The sequence below is a fragment of the Nelusetta ayraudi genome, unplaced genomic scaffold (assembly GCF_046127955.1).
Source record: "Nelusetta ayraudi isolate G7.1 ecotype Tasmania unplaced genomic scaffold, CSIRO-AGI_Nayr_v1 ptg000033l, whole genome shotgun sequence".
In the NCBI taxonomy this organism is placed as follows: Eukaryota; Metazoa; Chordata; class Actinopteri; order Tetraodontiformes; family Monacanthidae; genus Nelusetta; species Nelusetta ayraudi.
In genome coordinates, this window is record NW_027466083.1 from 333,293 (window position 1) to 346,823 (window position 13,531).

Sequence of the window (13,531 nt, forward strand, 5' to 3'; positions counted from 1 at the left end):
AGCCCTTTTCTCAGCGTATGAGCAGACAATGGCATCGTACCCCGCTGTTGGCATTCTCCCGCCCGCTCATGCTCTGGAGGACGGCCTTGTCCAGGCCCAGCTTCAGACTGGCCTTGTCGAACATCTCCCTCTCGTAGCTGTTCCTGGTAATCAGCCGGTAGATCTTGACCGCCTTGGACTGGCCAATACGGTGACAGCGAGCCTGGGCCTGGAGGACGACACGCTCACACGCTCAAACATCCGACAACAGACAAGTTTTCTTGTATTTTCTCTTTGGCAGTACAGTGTATATTTAAGTGGGGTCCCCCCCCCAATCCCACAATGACACAGCCAGGGGTGATGCAGCACCACGTCGCCTGTGTTGCAGACCTCACAAGCTTGAAAATTGCCAACGAGACTTCAGCGACGCTTGCTCTTTACCTGCAAGTCGTTCTGAGGGTTCCAGTCGGAATCAAAGATGATGCAGGTGTCTGCGGCCGTCAGGTTGATGCCGAGACCGCCGGCTCTCGTGCACAGCAGGAAGACGAATCGGTCCGAGTCTGGTCTGGAGAAGCGGTCGATGGCAGCCTGCCGAAGGTTGCCACGAACTCTGCCGTCTATACGTTCATAGGGATATCTGGGCACAGAGGGGGGGGTGGACGCCGGTAACTATGACAAATAAAGCTACGGTGACACTGAGGTGAAAGACTTTTCAAACCTTTTCTGAATGAGGTAGTCTTCCAGGATGTCCAGACAGCGCACCATCTGACTGAACACCAGGACCCTGTGTCCGCCCGCCTTCAGTTTGGGCAGCAGCTTGTCGATGAGTACCAGCTTGCCAGCGGCCTGGATCATGGCCTGGAGAGCCATGTCCGGTACGTCTGTCCCGTGCGAGTCCCTGAACTCCTCGGCGATCTTCTCCTCTGCCCCTGGATCAGCCACAACAATTCAGATACAGTCAACGAAAGGCTTTGGAAGAGAAGACGTCTGGTCGACACAACATTAACGCCTTTGTGTGACTATTAACCGTTGATGAGGTAGGGGTGGTTGCAGCATTTCCTCAGCTCCATCATGGTGTTGAGGAGGTTGGGGACGCTGGATCCTCCACCACCTCCTCCTCCTCCTCCTCCTCCAGAACCTCCTTTGGAGAGGAAGGAGAAATTCTTTTCCAGGATGGCACGGTAATATTTCTTCTGGATGTTGGTCAGCTCCACCTGAAAACCACAATGGCCATAGCTCGTCAACTTATTTTTACTCAAAAACATTTCAAATGACTTGGACGTACGTGCTACACTCGCAGATGTTTGCTCGATCCGATCTCATGCCTACCTCAATGATAGTCTCCTCCTTCGGGGCGAGGTTCTTCTCCACGTCCTCCTTCAGTCTTCTCAACATCATGGGCTTCAGAATGCCCTGGAGTTTTTGAACCTGAGCCACAAGGAAGGAGTCCAATTTAGTGTGGAAATCATGAAGATGGAAACACACAATAAAAAAAAAGGGAGGGGTGGGGGGGGGTGGGGGCATCATCTTACCTGTTCCTCAGTTTTAAGGTCTCCAAATTCAGTCATAAACGTCTGCTCAGATGGGAACCTTTCCGGCTCCAGGAAGTTCAGCAGGCTGAAGAGCTCTTCCACAGTGTTCTGAAGAGGAGTTCCTGTCAACAGAACTTTGTGCTCCTGCAAGTTGAGGGAGGAACAGGAAGAGCAAACAAATACAGTTCATATTTGGAGGATCTTTTTTTATAAAAAGCAGATTTTTAACCATCATAGACTGGAATATGGCCACCTGATTACCTTGCAATGACTGGAAACACTTGCATTTACTGCAACTCATCAACCTCCACTCACCATATCCATCATTTTGAGTCCTTCCAGCAGTTTGCAGTTGCGGTTTTTCAGGCGGTGGGCTTCGTCTATGACCACACATCGCCAGGGTACGCTGCGAAGCTCCGGACAGTCGGTCAGAATCATCTCAAAGGTGGTGATCACGGCGTGGAACCGATAAGCTCCCTTTATTATTTTACCCTGAGGGGACAAAGAGGGAGGGACAAAGGTTGACGGTCAATGGAAGAACTTGTGGATGAGGGAGGAACGGTGGTCACTGCAGTTGACCGTGTTGGGGATGAAAATTTCAGGAGTTGATTGAAGGGTTAGGGCCAAAAGAGGGGAAAAGATTTTTTTTTTCTTCCAAGTTTCCAATTTGAGAATAAAGTTGAAATTTCGAGAATAAAGTTGACGTAAAAAAGACGAAACGTTTTGAATAAATATGCAATAAATTTTGCAATTGATTCCAACGTGAAGCAAGTCAAAATGCAGAGAATAAAGTGGAAAGGCTCTGCGTGCAAGTCTGGTGGAGTACTTCCTGGTGGAGTCCTGATTACTGTGGGTGAACCTGGTGGGATTCACCAGCAGTTTACTGTTAACTGTGGCTAACTGGGTTCATCCACCATCCATCTAGTCTACTCACCAAATTCCACTTTATTTGCGTCGACTTTATTCACAAAATTTTGTCTTTTTTATGTCGACTTTTTTCCACGAAATTTCAACTTTATTCACGGAATTTTCAACTTAAAACTCAAAATGAAAACTTAAATAAAAATCTCCTTGCTGTATATTTTTTTTTTCTCTTCTTGTGGCCCTCGTCCTCTTTCATAATAGAGCCTTTGTGTGGGTGACAGAGTGGCCTATTATTCAAACGGCTTCAACAATAGCACAGCCTCCTATTTCTCTCAAATCAATAATCAATCTTAAATGTAACAAAAATAAACAAAATAGATTGAGTGTCGGGTGTTCGTCCGCTCTATATATAGCCGGAGCAAAACCCAGCGGAAGACGCCACTGTGTGCACGGTGACCTTGAGGATTACCTCTGCCTGGATTAGAGGCCAGAGGCAACTAGCGGCGGTGCCGTTACAATGGCTTAATTTGCTTACGGCTTTACTGTCGAGTGTTGCACTGAGACAGCAGCAGCATTTTACAGTAAGAAGTTGCATCTTGAAGACTGTAAAGAGCTTACACAGCAGAGCACAGTCCACCCCCAGCTGGCTGAGGGGCAGCGCAGATCTGCTGAGTGGCTCTCTCTCTCACACACACACACACACACACATCTGAGAACCTTCTCAGACACACAGCGTCTCATTCATTGCATCCACTGCACAGCTCCTCGCTCATCCTCATGCATGCAGAGCGGTGCAGAGCAGTGAACCGTCAGTGGGGAGACTCACAGTGGCCTCCTCCATTCACTGCAGATCTACACTAGCAGTCAACAGTTTCTACACTGTAGATGCACACTGAAGACATCAACTATATGAGCAAGATATGTGGATTCATGTGGAAAAAGAAAACAATTGTTCAATACCTAAATATGTTCTATATATTTTATATGAAGGGTGGCTATTCTAGATCATCTAATTTATAAAACTTGTTGGAGTTTTTGCTGAATCCATATTCCATAAGTGTTCATTCATAGTTTTGATGCCTTGAGTGACAATCTGGGTCATGAAAATGCAAGAAAAGCCATGAAATCAGAGGTATGTGGCCAAACTCTTGACTGCTAGTGTAGATATAAACTAGGTGGTAGAGATGAGTGGCTGTTTATGACGTGAACTGACTTTAGAAAGATACGTTTCAAATGCAAGTCAAAATTTATCGCAACTGGAATTCCAAAAAAAAAAAAAAAAAAGACAATCATATTAGGAAAAGTATAAAAGAAAATGCTCCTATTGTATCTGTGTCCAGAAATCAGAAATGTATTTTTAATAAACCTCTATACCACCTCTTGCTTCTACACAATGCCACCCATTTCAATGCATCCTAAACTCGTCTGTGTGAATGACTTGCACGGCCCACTGTAAGCAGCGCAAGTACTACGTGTCACATTTATAGCCTATAAACAAAGAATAAAAATAAAAGCTTTACACCCATCAGATGATTTGGTTTACCTGTGCGTCTCTGTAGTACATCTCGTAGGCTTGGATGGTCTTGCGGCTGGCCTGGCTGCCATGGTAGACGACCACGTTGAGCTCGGTCCACGTGCGGAACTCCCTCTCCCAGTTTGGGATGGTGGAGAGCGGAGCGATGACCAGGAACGGCCCTTGGATGCTCTTCATGTAAATCTCGTAGAGGAATGTGATGGACTGGATGGTCTTTCCCAGACCCATCTCGTCAGCCAAAATACAGTTTCGTCTGCGGGGGAACAGGTTGACCATTATAGATTAATGATGATGATGATGAAGAATATAGCCGGATATATCTCTTAACTAATTGTCTTTTTCCCCATTATTTTTGGCCCTTTTTCCTTTCATTTTTGTAATTTATTTAATGTAAATATGCATAGTGCATTTAGGAGTGCATCCTTATGCACTGTGTGCAGTTTCTGTGTTTTCTAAGGCTATTAGTATCTTTACACTGACTCAGGGAAATGCACAAGAATTACAACTGACCCATTTTAACCCGTTTGTAATTTGCACAAATGGCCATAAATCTCTAATCTAATCTAATCTAGGAAAAAATGAATTAGGATATAATGCGCTAACTTGTTGGAATGAAGCTCCACAATGAGACCATAGATACTTACGAGTTGTACCAGTTGAAGGTGAGCCAGTTGAGGCCCTCCAGCTGGTATTCCCTGAGTGCGTTGCCATTCCTGTAGTCCCTGGAGCCCTCCAGCTTTTTCCAGTCAGCGGCAGGGGGCCGATCCTGGACACAGTTTATTGTCATTGTTAATCTACGCATTAGTCAAGTCGTTACAACCCCGACTTGGACTCTAATGCCTTTTTAAAAGGCCACGTTTTCAGCATGGGAGAAACAACACCCGTGCAAAGTCTTGAATCAGGACTTGGCTGCCGCAAATGTGCTTTAATCAAACCCCTTCACAGTGGAACATATCAGTCTGCTGTTCTAAAAACTGAAAGAAGCAATAATTAATGAAGCCGATGGAATCGCTGCGTCCCAACGGAGCGCGTTTACCGCGGCTTTCACAGGGAAACGGGCAGAGGCAAAGGCAGAGGAAGCAGTGATGGACAGAAGCGCGGCCGCCAGTCAGCTGCTTCTGTTCAGCATTAAACACACTGTTAGTGGTTTGGCCCGGCCACAAGAGCGCAGGGCGTGTGTGTGGATGCGTGTGCGCGCAAGACCACAAGAACTTGGCTCTGTGGAGAGCAGTTAAGGGAGCTGTAAATCTGCAGGAGGAAGGAGCAGGCGGGGGGCCAACACACACACACAAACACGCCTATTCAGGAGGAGGGCCGCCAGCGCCGGCAGGCCCGGCCCAGCAGACTGCAGAAGGATACTTGCCACTTTCTTGGTGCTCGGCGTGCGTGCTACAATGCGTTCGTATTCCTCGATTTTCGACTGGTCGATGTCGGCCTTCAGCTCCCAGGTGGAGTCCTCGTAGGCCAGGCTGCACCATTTCACCAGATATAAGGTCACCGTCTGCACACACACACACACACACACACACAAAGCAGTGGGGAGGTTTGGTGAGCGCGTTGATGTGGTTGAAAGGAGGGGGTGGGGATGGAAAGCCATGAAAGATGACAGAGAGGGAGACATCAAAGCACCTCTCCATTTTCATCTGTGCTCTCCGAGACGTCCAGGACGCGGTCCACCTCCACGTAGTCTGGGTTGAAAGGCTCGTCATCCATCTGCAGAGAGGAAGCCCAGTCAGGGTTTACAGTGAGGAGCGGCTCTGTGGCAGCACAGCTCCATAGGAAGGATGTTAACAAAGAATCGATTAGCAATTGATTGTCGATTAAGAATTTAATCGATCGAATTAAATTAGTTGCAATTAATTGAACATTTTTTACGAGGGTGGTTAATATTAGAACAGTGCAGTGGCAGGGTTCAAGTTCAATTTTGTTCAAGAAAATTCAAGAAAAGTTTAAATGTGAGCCATTAGAATTCAACTTAAAGTCAGAGGATGAATGTTGAGGCTGTTTTTACTGTTCTCTGATGTAGAAATGGGTCACATTGGACCCTCAACATTATTGAAGGGTTCAATAATGTCTTCCTTACACATTTCTCATTGTGAAATTTAGGTTCTGTGGAAAAATTTCCACCTATCAATTATCGTTAATCGATCCCTGAGGTCAATCAACTAACGATTCATGAATCACTCAATAATTTGATGACTTGATGAAGAAATGACTCCATACACATTGCATTTATGACTATTTCAGGTAAATGTGTGTTAGTGGTGCAATTCAATTTGAAAGCATTTTAGGCCAGAGCTGATGTCTGACCTCAGTGATGAAGCTGTTGAGCTGCCGCTTGGCCCTGAACCTCTTGACTTTCTGGTGGATTCTTTTGTCCTTCTCGAGCTCCTCCAGGTCCGCCCAGCGACAGTGGAGGTACGAACTGAGACAAAGAGGCAGACAGAGAGCGAGCGAAGCAAGTTAGCAACGCAAGACGGCAAAGGATGCTGCGGTCACTTTCAATGTGTGCAACGTATATGATGTGTATAATAAAGAACATGAGGAATGGCTGCAGAGGAGTGTCTCCTGGACTCAGAAGTTGTAGGTTTTGAGGTGTCATTAGGAGTCGGACCTACATGCAAACACAGCAAAGGATTCCTAGGTACCCGCAAGTTACAAAAGTAAAATAAAAAAAACTGTAAATGTGATGGCTTGTTAATTTTTCCCTGGAACTGGAAGTCCAGTTTCTGCCACATTATGTCTGGAATAGAGCTGTAGAAGCACTATTCTACAGTTGTGAACTCATCGAATCATCTAAGAGTTTATAAAACTGCAGCCAAGTGCGGACAACAGAAAGATCCGACTGTACGTGTCTTGTGTATCATGCATAGAATGACAGTGAATAGACACGATGGAGTGATGTGATGGAAACACGGCATGGAAAAGTGACATCCTGCGGTAAGAGAAGAGCAAAACAACAGACACGAAAAACCCGCTACTCACAAGCCCTTGAACTTGACATAGAACTCCTCCACCTCCACCTCGGCGCCCGACTCCAGCTGGAAAGGGGAGGGGGGAAAAAGTCAATCACCACTGCAAGTGTGACAACGGCATAATGACAGAGCGGAAGAGTCATTGTTATACAACATGTGGTGGAGGAAGTGGAGTGGCACCACTTTTGATTTTTTTTTTTTTTAATTATCTTTTTATCTGGAAAGGTAAATTTCCGTCGCATACATTAATGCCGATCTTCGTCATTCAAGGACGTATAGAAGACGGAAGAGAGCAGAAGTGGGGAGCGCACCACTTCTGAACATCTACATATCAAAAAGGAGGATAAGTTTTATACATAGGACATTCATATGAAATCACATCTAATTGTGTGAAAGTGGTGTGCTGAGTACGTAAAACCAAACACGTCAGCCAGGAGTGGAAACTCACTTTGTGACAAGTGGAAAAGTGATTTGTTTTTTTTTCTCTTTGCTTTTCTTGCCGGTTTGGCCGAGCGCTGAGGAGATTTTACGGACGATAGATCTCTCTTAGCTTGACGATGGGCTCGGGGACGCTTCCACTTAAACAAATCAAGTCAAAGCAAAAGAGGAAATGGGCAAACAGTGGGCGGTTCCAGCGCGGCCTTCCGCTGGCTGCGCTACAGTAACACAAAGCCACATAGGCAGGCCTGTCGCCATGCTGCTGCTACTGTAACGCCATGAATCATCAATCACACACACACTCACACTGCCTGAGGAAATGCAAGCTTGGCGTCTGGCGTAGCTAACATTGTGGTTTTGGCTGGGCGCCAAGCCCGGGGTCAAATCTGAATGGAGCTGCGTGCGTGCCTGTGTGTGTGTGTGTGTGTGTGTGTAGGTGGGGGGTAACCCATTGGCAGCTGGCTAGCAAAGGGAAGTTGGCTAGTGACTCCATGTGCATGCATGTGTTGGCTCAGGGAAGAGCTTTCTTTAGACAAGCTGTCGAAAACAAAGCTGGGTAAAGGACGGACGCTAACACACACACACACACACAATTTGTACCCTTATAACACACACACACGCACACATAAATACGGAAGTGCATTGCTGCCACCATAGAGAAAAAAACAGGAATCAGTATCACAATATAATGTGAAACTATCGCATTATTTTGTGATAATTCTCACATTATAACGTGAAACTGAGCCCTGGTTTTTTTTCCTAGTGTGGCAGCAATGCACTTCCGTAGTAATTAGAACGGATCACGGGTTCTTTATCGTATTTGTACGCAGATTATAAAGATAGATTGAACTAGATTTGCAGAACCCCAAAAAGTTCTTTGAATCGTGAAAATTAACACGAACAAATGAGATGATATGTGATAATTTTCACGTTATAACGTGCAACTTTCACAACGTAAAAAATTATCACGAAATAACGCGACATGTTTTTTTTTTCTAGAATGGCAGCAATGCGCTTCCGTTCATTAAACAACCCAGGAAGTACAGGGCCATCGATTCCGAACATGCCACCTGAATGCGTACGCAAGCACGCTGTTTGTGTGTAATCTTGCCTTTAATCTGATGACCATGACTTTGGCCCTGAGGTGCACGTGGACTTTTCCCCTGTGTGTTTGCGACTGTGTGGGGTGGATGAATGTATCTCACCTGTTTCTTAGCGGTGCGCAAACCCATGATCTTCTCCACCACCGGCCCCTCAGCCTCAGCAACATCCTGGGAAGACCAGGAACAAGTCCAAAGTCAAAGGTTGGTCCAGTGTGCAGGATGTTGATGTAGCTCCAGAAACACAATGTCTTCACAACCCCCCCCCCCCCCCCCCCCAGCATGCAAGTATTCTTTGGTGTTCACCGTTCAAGGAGGATTTCTTCGCTATTCTGCATCCTTCAATAAATCTACAGCTGCGTTTCCGTGAGAGTTTTTAGCAAAATAAAACAGAATCCTCAGCCGTACCTGCTGTTGCGATGAGGACGAGGGGGACTTCGGCGCTGATGAGTCGTTGCCGCTGTCGTCGTCCTCGGAGATCCTGAACTCGAGGTCCTCGGTGTACCTCTTCCTCTTCACCTGGCGGCTCGAACGACGCTTCTGCGGCACGGAGAGAGAGCGCACCACAAGCGTTTCCGTGTCAGTCGCACCTTTGCGGAACGTTCAGGAGAATCCCAAGCTCAGCAACGAGACCGCTTCACTTTCAGCGCTACCAGGCAAAAGTTTAAACACACCCTGTGAACTGAATGTCTTTTCTCTGCAGTTTCTGCAGTGTGTATGAACACACATGGAATTAAGGAGGAAACAAAAGTGGAAAATACTTTTTAAATAGCCACCTTCCATAAAAAGCATAATTAGAGTTACATTTTGCTCAGACATTCCATGTCTTCAGTGTCTATCTGCAGTGGAGAACGTTGCTTGAGAAGGTGCATGCATGAGAAGGTGTGTCCAAACCTTTGACTGGCAGTGTAAATGTTTGTACAAATTGTGTGGCTTAGCACAACCCCTAACCTACTGAAAGACCAGACCATATAGAAGCAGAGGGGTTACGTTAGGGCAACTGGACCCGTTCTCGCCATCTTGAAGACGTTTCGGAGCTGAAGAAGCCAAACGTTTTCAAGGCGGCAAGAACAAGGCCCGTTGGCCTTCACTCAACCCTCCTACTTTAAATCACCCGGATGACTGAGAACCTTCACAGACACTTTAGCACATGGTGCAATCTACGCTGTCAGAAGCTGGAGTGCAGGCGTCCAGCAGTGGAAAGCAGATTTGAAGAGGGGAAAAAGGGGGACGTGGCAGCAGACAGCTTGCCGATGGTGCTTTGTGTGAACTTGACGGTGTGTCCTGTGTGCTTTGTCAACAAGGCCGGTGTACAACACAAACACAAGACGTCTCCAGGCTTGGAGTCTTCCACTGGAGCAGGTCTGCTCTCTCTGCCGGACGCTGGTAAAGTTCAAAGCGTCGAATGTTTGTTTTTCCTCCCGTGCTGCAGCTTCCTACCTGCACGCCGTCGTCGTCGTCGTCGTCGGGAGGCGACGGGGGCGGAGTCCTCACCTCCACGTCGTCGGTGACGGACAGCTCTCTCTTCCTCTTGGAATCCTTCTTAGCAGCGCTAGCCCCACCCTCGGACTCAACCTTCTTACTGCTGCGGGACGGCAAGAGGAGAAGATAGACGGCTTCTTACAGAGCGGAAAAACTACCAGGAATTCACATAGTGCACGTGGGTGCGTGCGTGCGTGTGTGTGTGTGTGTGCGTGTGCGTGTGCGTGTGCGTGTGCGTGCGCGCATGCATCTGTCCCAGGGCGGTCTCTCCATGTTTGATTTATCCATTTAGAAATCATTAGTGTGCCTCAGGCTCTGGCTCACAGGGGGTTAATATGATGAAAGAGTGAGAAGGCGGAGGGAGCGAGATGGAGTGATACGGGCGTACAGGCGATAGAAAGAGAGAGAGAGACATGGAGGGAGGGAGTGAGGCAGACAGACCAGGGGAAGGACGGAAAGACAGAGGCCCCTGAGAGAGAGAGGGAGGGGAGGGGGAGGGGCGGGGTGGAGGAGAGGGGGAGGGGCAGGGTGGAGGGGTGGGGGAGGGGGAGGGGTTGAAAGGCCCCTGGGCTTCCTCTAATCTCTGGCACGGAAAGAAAGAGGAGCCGGCTCCTCTCGCCCAGACTGAGCGCCGAGCGCCGCTGGACGGAGGTTCACAGCTCCACTTCCGCTTGCCGAGCTCGGCCGAGTCGACCGCAAGGAACGACAAGGGGGGGGGGATTGAGAGGCGGCCGGATTCTCCGACCAGCCGGCAGAGAAAAAAAACCCGTCCAAACTCCAGAGGCGAGGCAGTAGCGTCACCGTGAAGCTGCGTCTCCAGGACGGTTTCTCAGAAAAATAAATGCCGTGTTTTGAAAATTCCGACAGAGTTCAATTGTGATTTGCATCTCGTTTTCCTCTTTGGTGACTTGTAAAAAAAAAAATGTTCCGTCTCCTCCTCTGTCCAATCGTAACGCACCATTTTCACTGCTCAGTGAACTGGTCGCGTGACCCCGTACGTCCGCTGACGTATAAATGCAAAAAAAGTGTTTCCGTGACGTTTTTGCTATATTCCTCTCCATGGATCCGTGTGAAAAACCACCTGATGAGAGTTGAAACCTTTCAGCCATGTTTGAGAGGTAGCGCAATTCTAAGGGTGATGGAAACGCAGCTAATGTGTCTGTACTGTATACAATGCAATCCTGTCCGGTCCTGCTACGTTCAGCACCGCAATCAGGCGGCAGCACAGGAGAAGGACATGTTTACCTGCAGAAAAAGTGATAAACCCACGGTGTTATCAGGGGTTTAAAAGCATCAACGTCACAACTATTTGACTTGGTTTGGTGACTTGGGGACTGTTTGCAAAGGGAAGAGTGATTGTGATGGCATTATATCTGAATAAGAAACTAAGTGAAGGGGTCAGACTGTGAAAATCGGACTATTCTGCTCTTTCACGTGTCTGTTTTGCGTTGCTGGCACGCCGACCAACACACAAAGAACGGGAAATGACAGCTGAAGGAGGATTTCATCGACTCTCGATGTGAGAAGTCTGGAAGTCTGGCTGGAAGTCAGCCTTCAGTAATTCCCATTCCCAGTGAGTGCAGGGTCCCACCACCGGCCATGCAGCCCGACGGCTCCTCCAGCCGACCAACACGCTTCAACCGCTGCTCAGCCAGTCGAGTGAGTCAGTCAGAGGTCCACAGACCATCAGGATCTACTGCAAGAGGTGACTGACTTACTAACTTATCCCTCTTTGTCCCGGTTGGGGCATGAGGTCACGATCATACACTGCCACTGACCCCACTCGCCCCAGCAAAGACCTCCAGGTCCACCATCACTGTCCAGGGCCAGGTGTTCTTTGCTCTGCCTCACTTTCGTTTCCCAACCGGGTTCATCTCAATGCAACTTTGGGTGGCCTTTCATGGGCCGAGCCATCTCAGCCTGTGTTTGGTAACTTCAGGAAGCATAGTTCAAGCTGCACGTCTAAAAGGTATAAAGGTCTTCATTGGGGATCTTATTTGGCCATTTCATGGCAGCAGCGGTCGACACCAACCGTTCCCAGAGCCAGCTGAGTTCCTCTCCAGGACTTGGAGCCATGCAGCAGAGGAAGCTCCAACAACACTGTTGTAAATCCTGATCTTGGCTTTGACTTCCAAGAGGTTCTCTGTTCATTAGAAAATCATCGGAGGCTTGTTCTTGGTTGCGTGGCTCTCCAAAACATGGAGAGGTTTGTCCCGGCCCGGTTTGCCGAGGAGGCTCGGCAGTCGGGACAGAAGATCTTTCAGTCACAGCTGTCATTTCATTGTTTTGTTCATTTCTTTACTTGTTAGGATCGATGTGGTTCCATCTTGGTTCTGTTCAGGTCCTTGCAAGCCCACACGAGCCGGGCCCAAGTACATAAAGTCAATCCACCAATGAACTCTTCAAGGGAATCATGTTGGAAGAATGTGTTGTGTGCATAATGGAGTCTGGGCAGAGCCGAGCCTTCCTGTTGTTTTGCAGTCCGAGCTGCGTGTTGCCCTCTGCAGTCTCTCTCTCTCTCCCTTGCTCTCTGCTTATGTCACTCGGCCTCTCTCCCTCCCTCCCTCCCCTCTCTCTCTCGCTCTCTGGCCCTCCTTCCATCCTGCTCGCCCGCCCGCTCCCTCTCCACGTCTCTCGCCCCCTCTCTGTCCCTGGGGCCCTTCTCCTTTCATCCTCACGCCAAGAGCAATCACCATCTCCGTGGTAACGGCTGGTCATGTGACCTGCACCTGTTCCTCTGGCTGGTCGCCACACGCTGGAGCCATCTGGCCACACACACACACACACACACACACACACACACACACACACACACACACACACACACACACACACACACACACACACACACACACACACACACACACACACACACTTCTCCACTTGGCTGCCTTCTCCCTTCTCTTCCTCTTTGCTTCTTCATGGCCTCATATCTCTTTCCCAGTCACTTCATCACCTCCCTAACTCTCTCCGCTGCGTCCGTCACTCCACTCCTCGTCCTCCACCGCCGATGCTCCTCTCAGTCAATCTGGCTTCTCCCAAATGGCTGGCCCTTTCGAATGAAACAACTTGTGCCTCAATTAGCATGCTAAAGGCTAAAATAAAGCAACAGAGGAGGGGTAAAAGTGAATTAGAATTGCAAATGCAGGCCGTCTGACCGAAGTTGAAACGCGACTGATGGCGATGCGACGCAGGAAACGCGGTTCCGTTCGCTGCTGTGTGGAAGCACCTGCGCTTCACAAACTGCGTTCCCAGGACCCCGAGAACTGCCCAAAACCTAAATATTAATACATTTAATAATACTATACTGTAATATTATAATCACCATATAAATATGGCAATAAGGTGGTGGTGTGAGAGACAGCTGGTTTGCTCCAGAAATGGGTTAAAAGAAGAGTCTACACTGAGCTTATTTTTCATCAAGTGGACAAATCTCCAGATTGATCATCCGGCTCTGTGAGTGCTTCAACAGCTAGTACGTGTATCCGAGTGTCTCCCAACAAAGTCACTCCAAGTATTCCAGTCCTGAGCCGAGGCAGAGTCCTGAGCCGAGCGCCTGTGACAAATTAAAATCCCATCAAATCCACTGGTAGCTCATTAAAAACAGACAGGGTTGGACCTGACGCA

General features: G+C 48.2%; 1 protein-coding gene across 1 annotated transcript in view; it reads right to left on the bottom strand.

Annotated features, from left to right (window-relative positions):
* Window positions 1-13,531, bottom strand: part of chd7 (chromodomain helicase DNA binding protein 7) — a 74,285-nt gene that overhangs the window by 27,515 nt on the left and 33,239 nt on the right. Inside the window, exons 5-20 of the mRNA XM_076031324.1 lie at window positions 9,863-10,007; window positions 8,831-8,962; window positions 8,528-8,593; window positions 6,895-6,950; window positions 6,220-6,334; window positions 5,539-5,622; window positions 5,273-5,410; window positions 4,554-4,675; window positions 3,919-4,162; window positions 1,827-2,003; window positions 1,512-1,655; window positions 1,309-1,407; window positions 1,007-1,193; window positions 698-908; window positions 421-616; window positions 41-208 (exon numbers count right to left, since the gene is read on the bottom strand). Of these exons, the coding sequence (XP_075887439.1) occupies window positions 41-208; window positions 421-616; window positions 698-908; window positions 1,007-1,193; window positions 1,309-1,407; window positions 1,512-1,655; window positions 1,827-2,003; window positions 3,919-4,162; window positions 4,554-4,675; window positions 5,273-5,410; window positions 5,539-5,622; window positions 6,220-6,334; window positions 6,895-6,950; window positions 8,528-8,593; window positions 8,831-8,962; window positions 9,863-10,007 (2,284 nt within the window). The remainder of the gene's footprint in view (window positions 1-40; window positions 209-420; window positions 617-697; window positions 909-1,006; window positions 1,194-1,308; window positions 1,408-1,511; window positions 1,656-1,826; window positions 2,004-3,918; window positions 4,163-4,553; window positions 4,676-5,272; window positions 5,411-5,538; window positions 5,623-6,219; window positions 6,335-6,894; window positions 6,951-8,527; window positions 8,594-8,830; window positions 8,963-9,862; window positions 10,008-13,531) is intronic.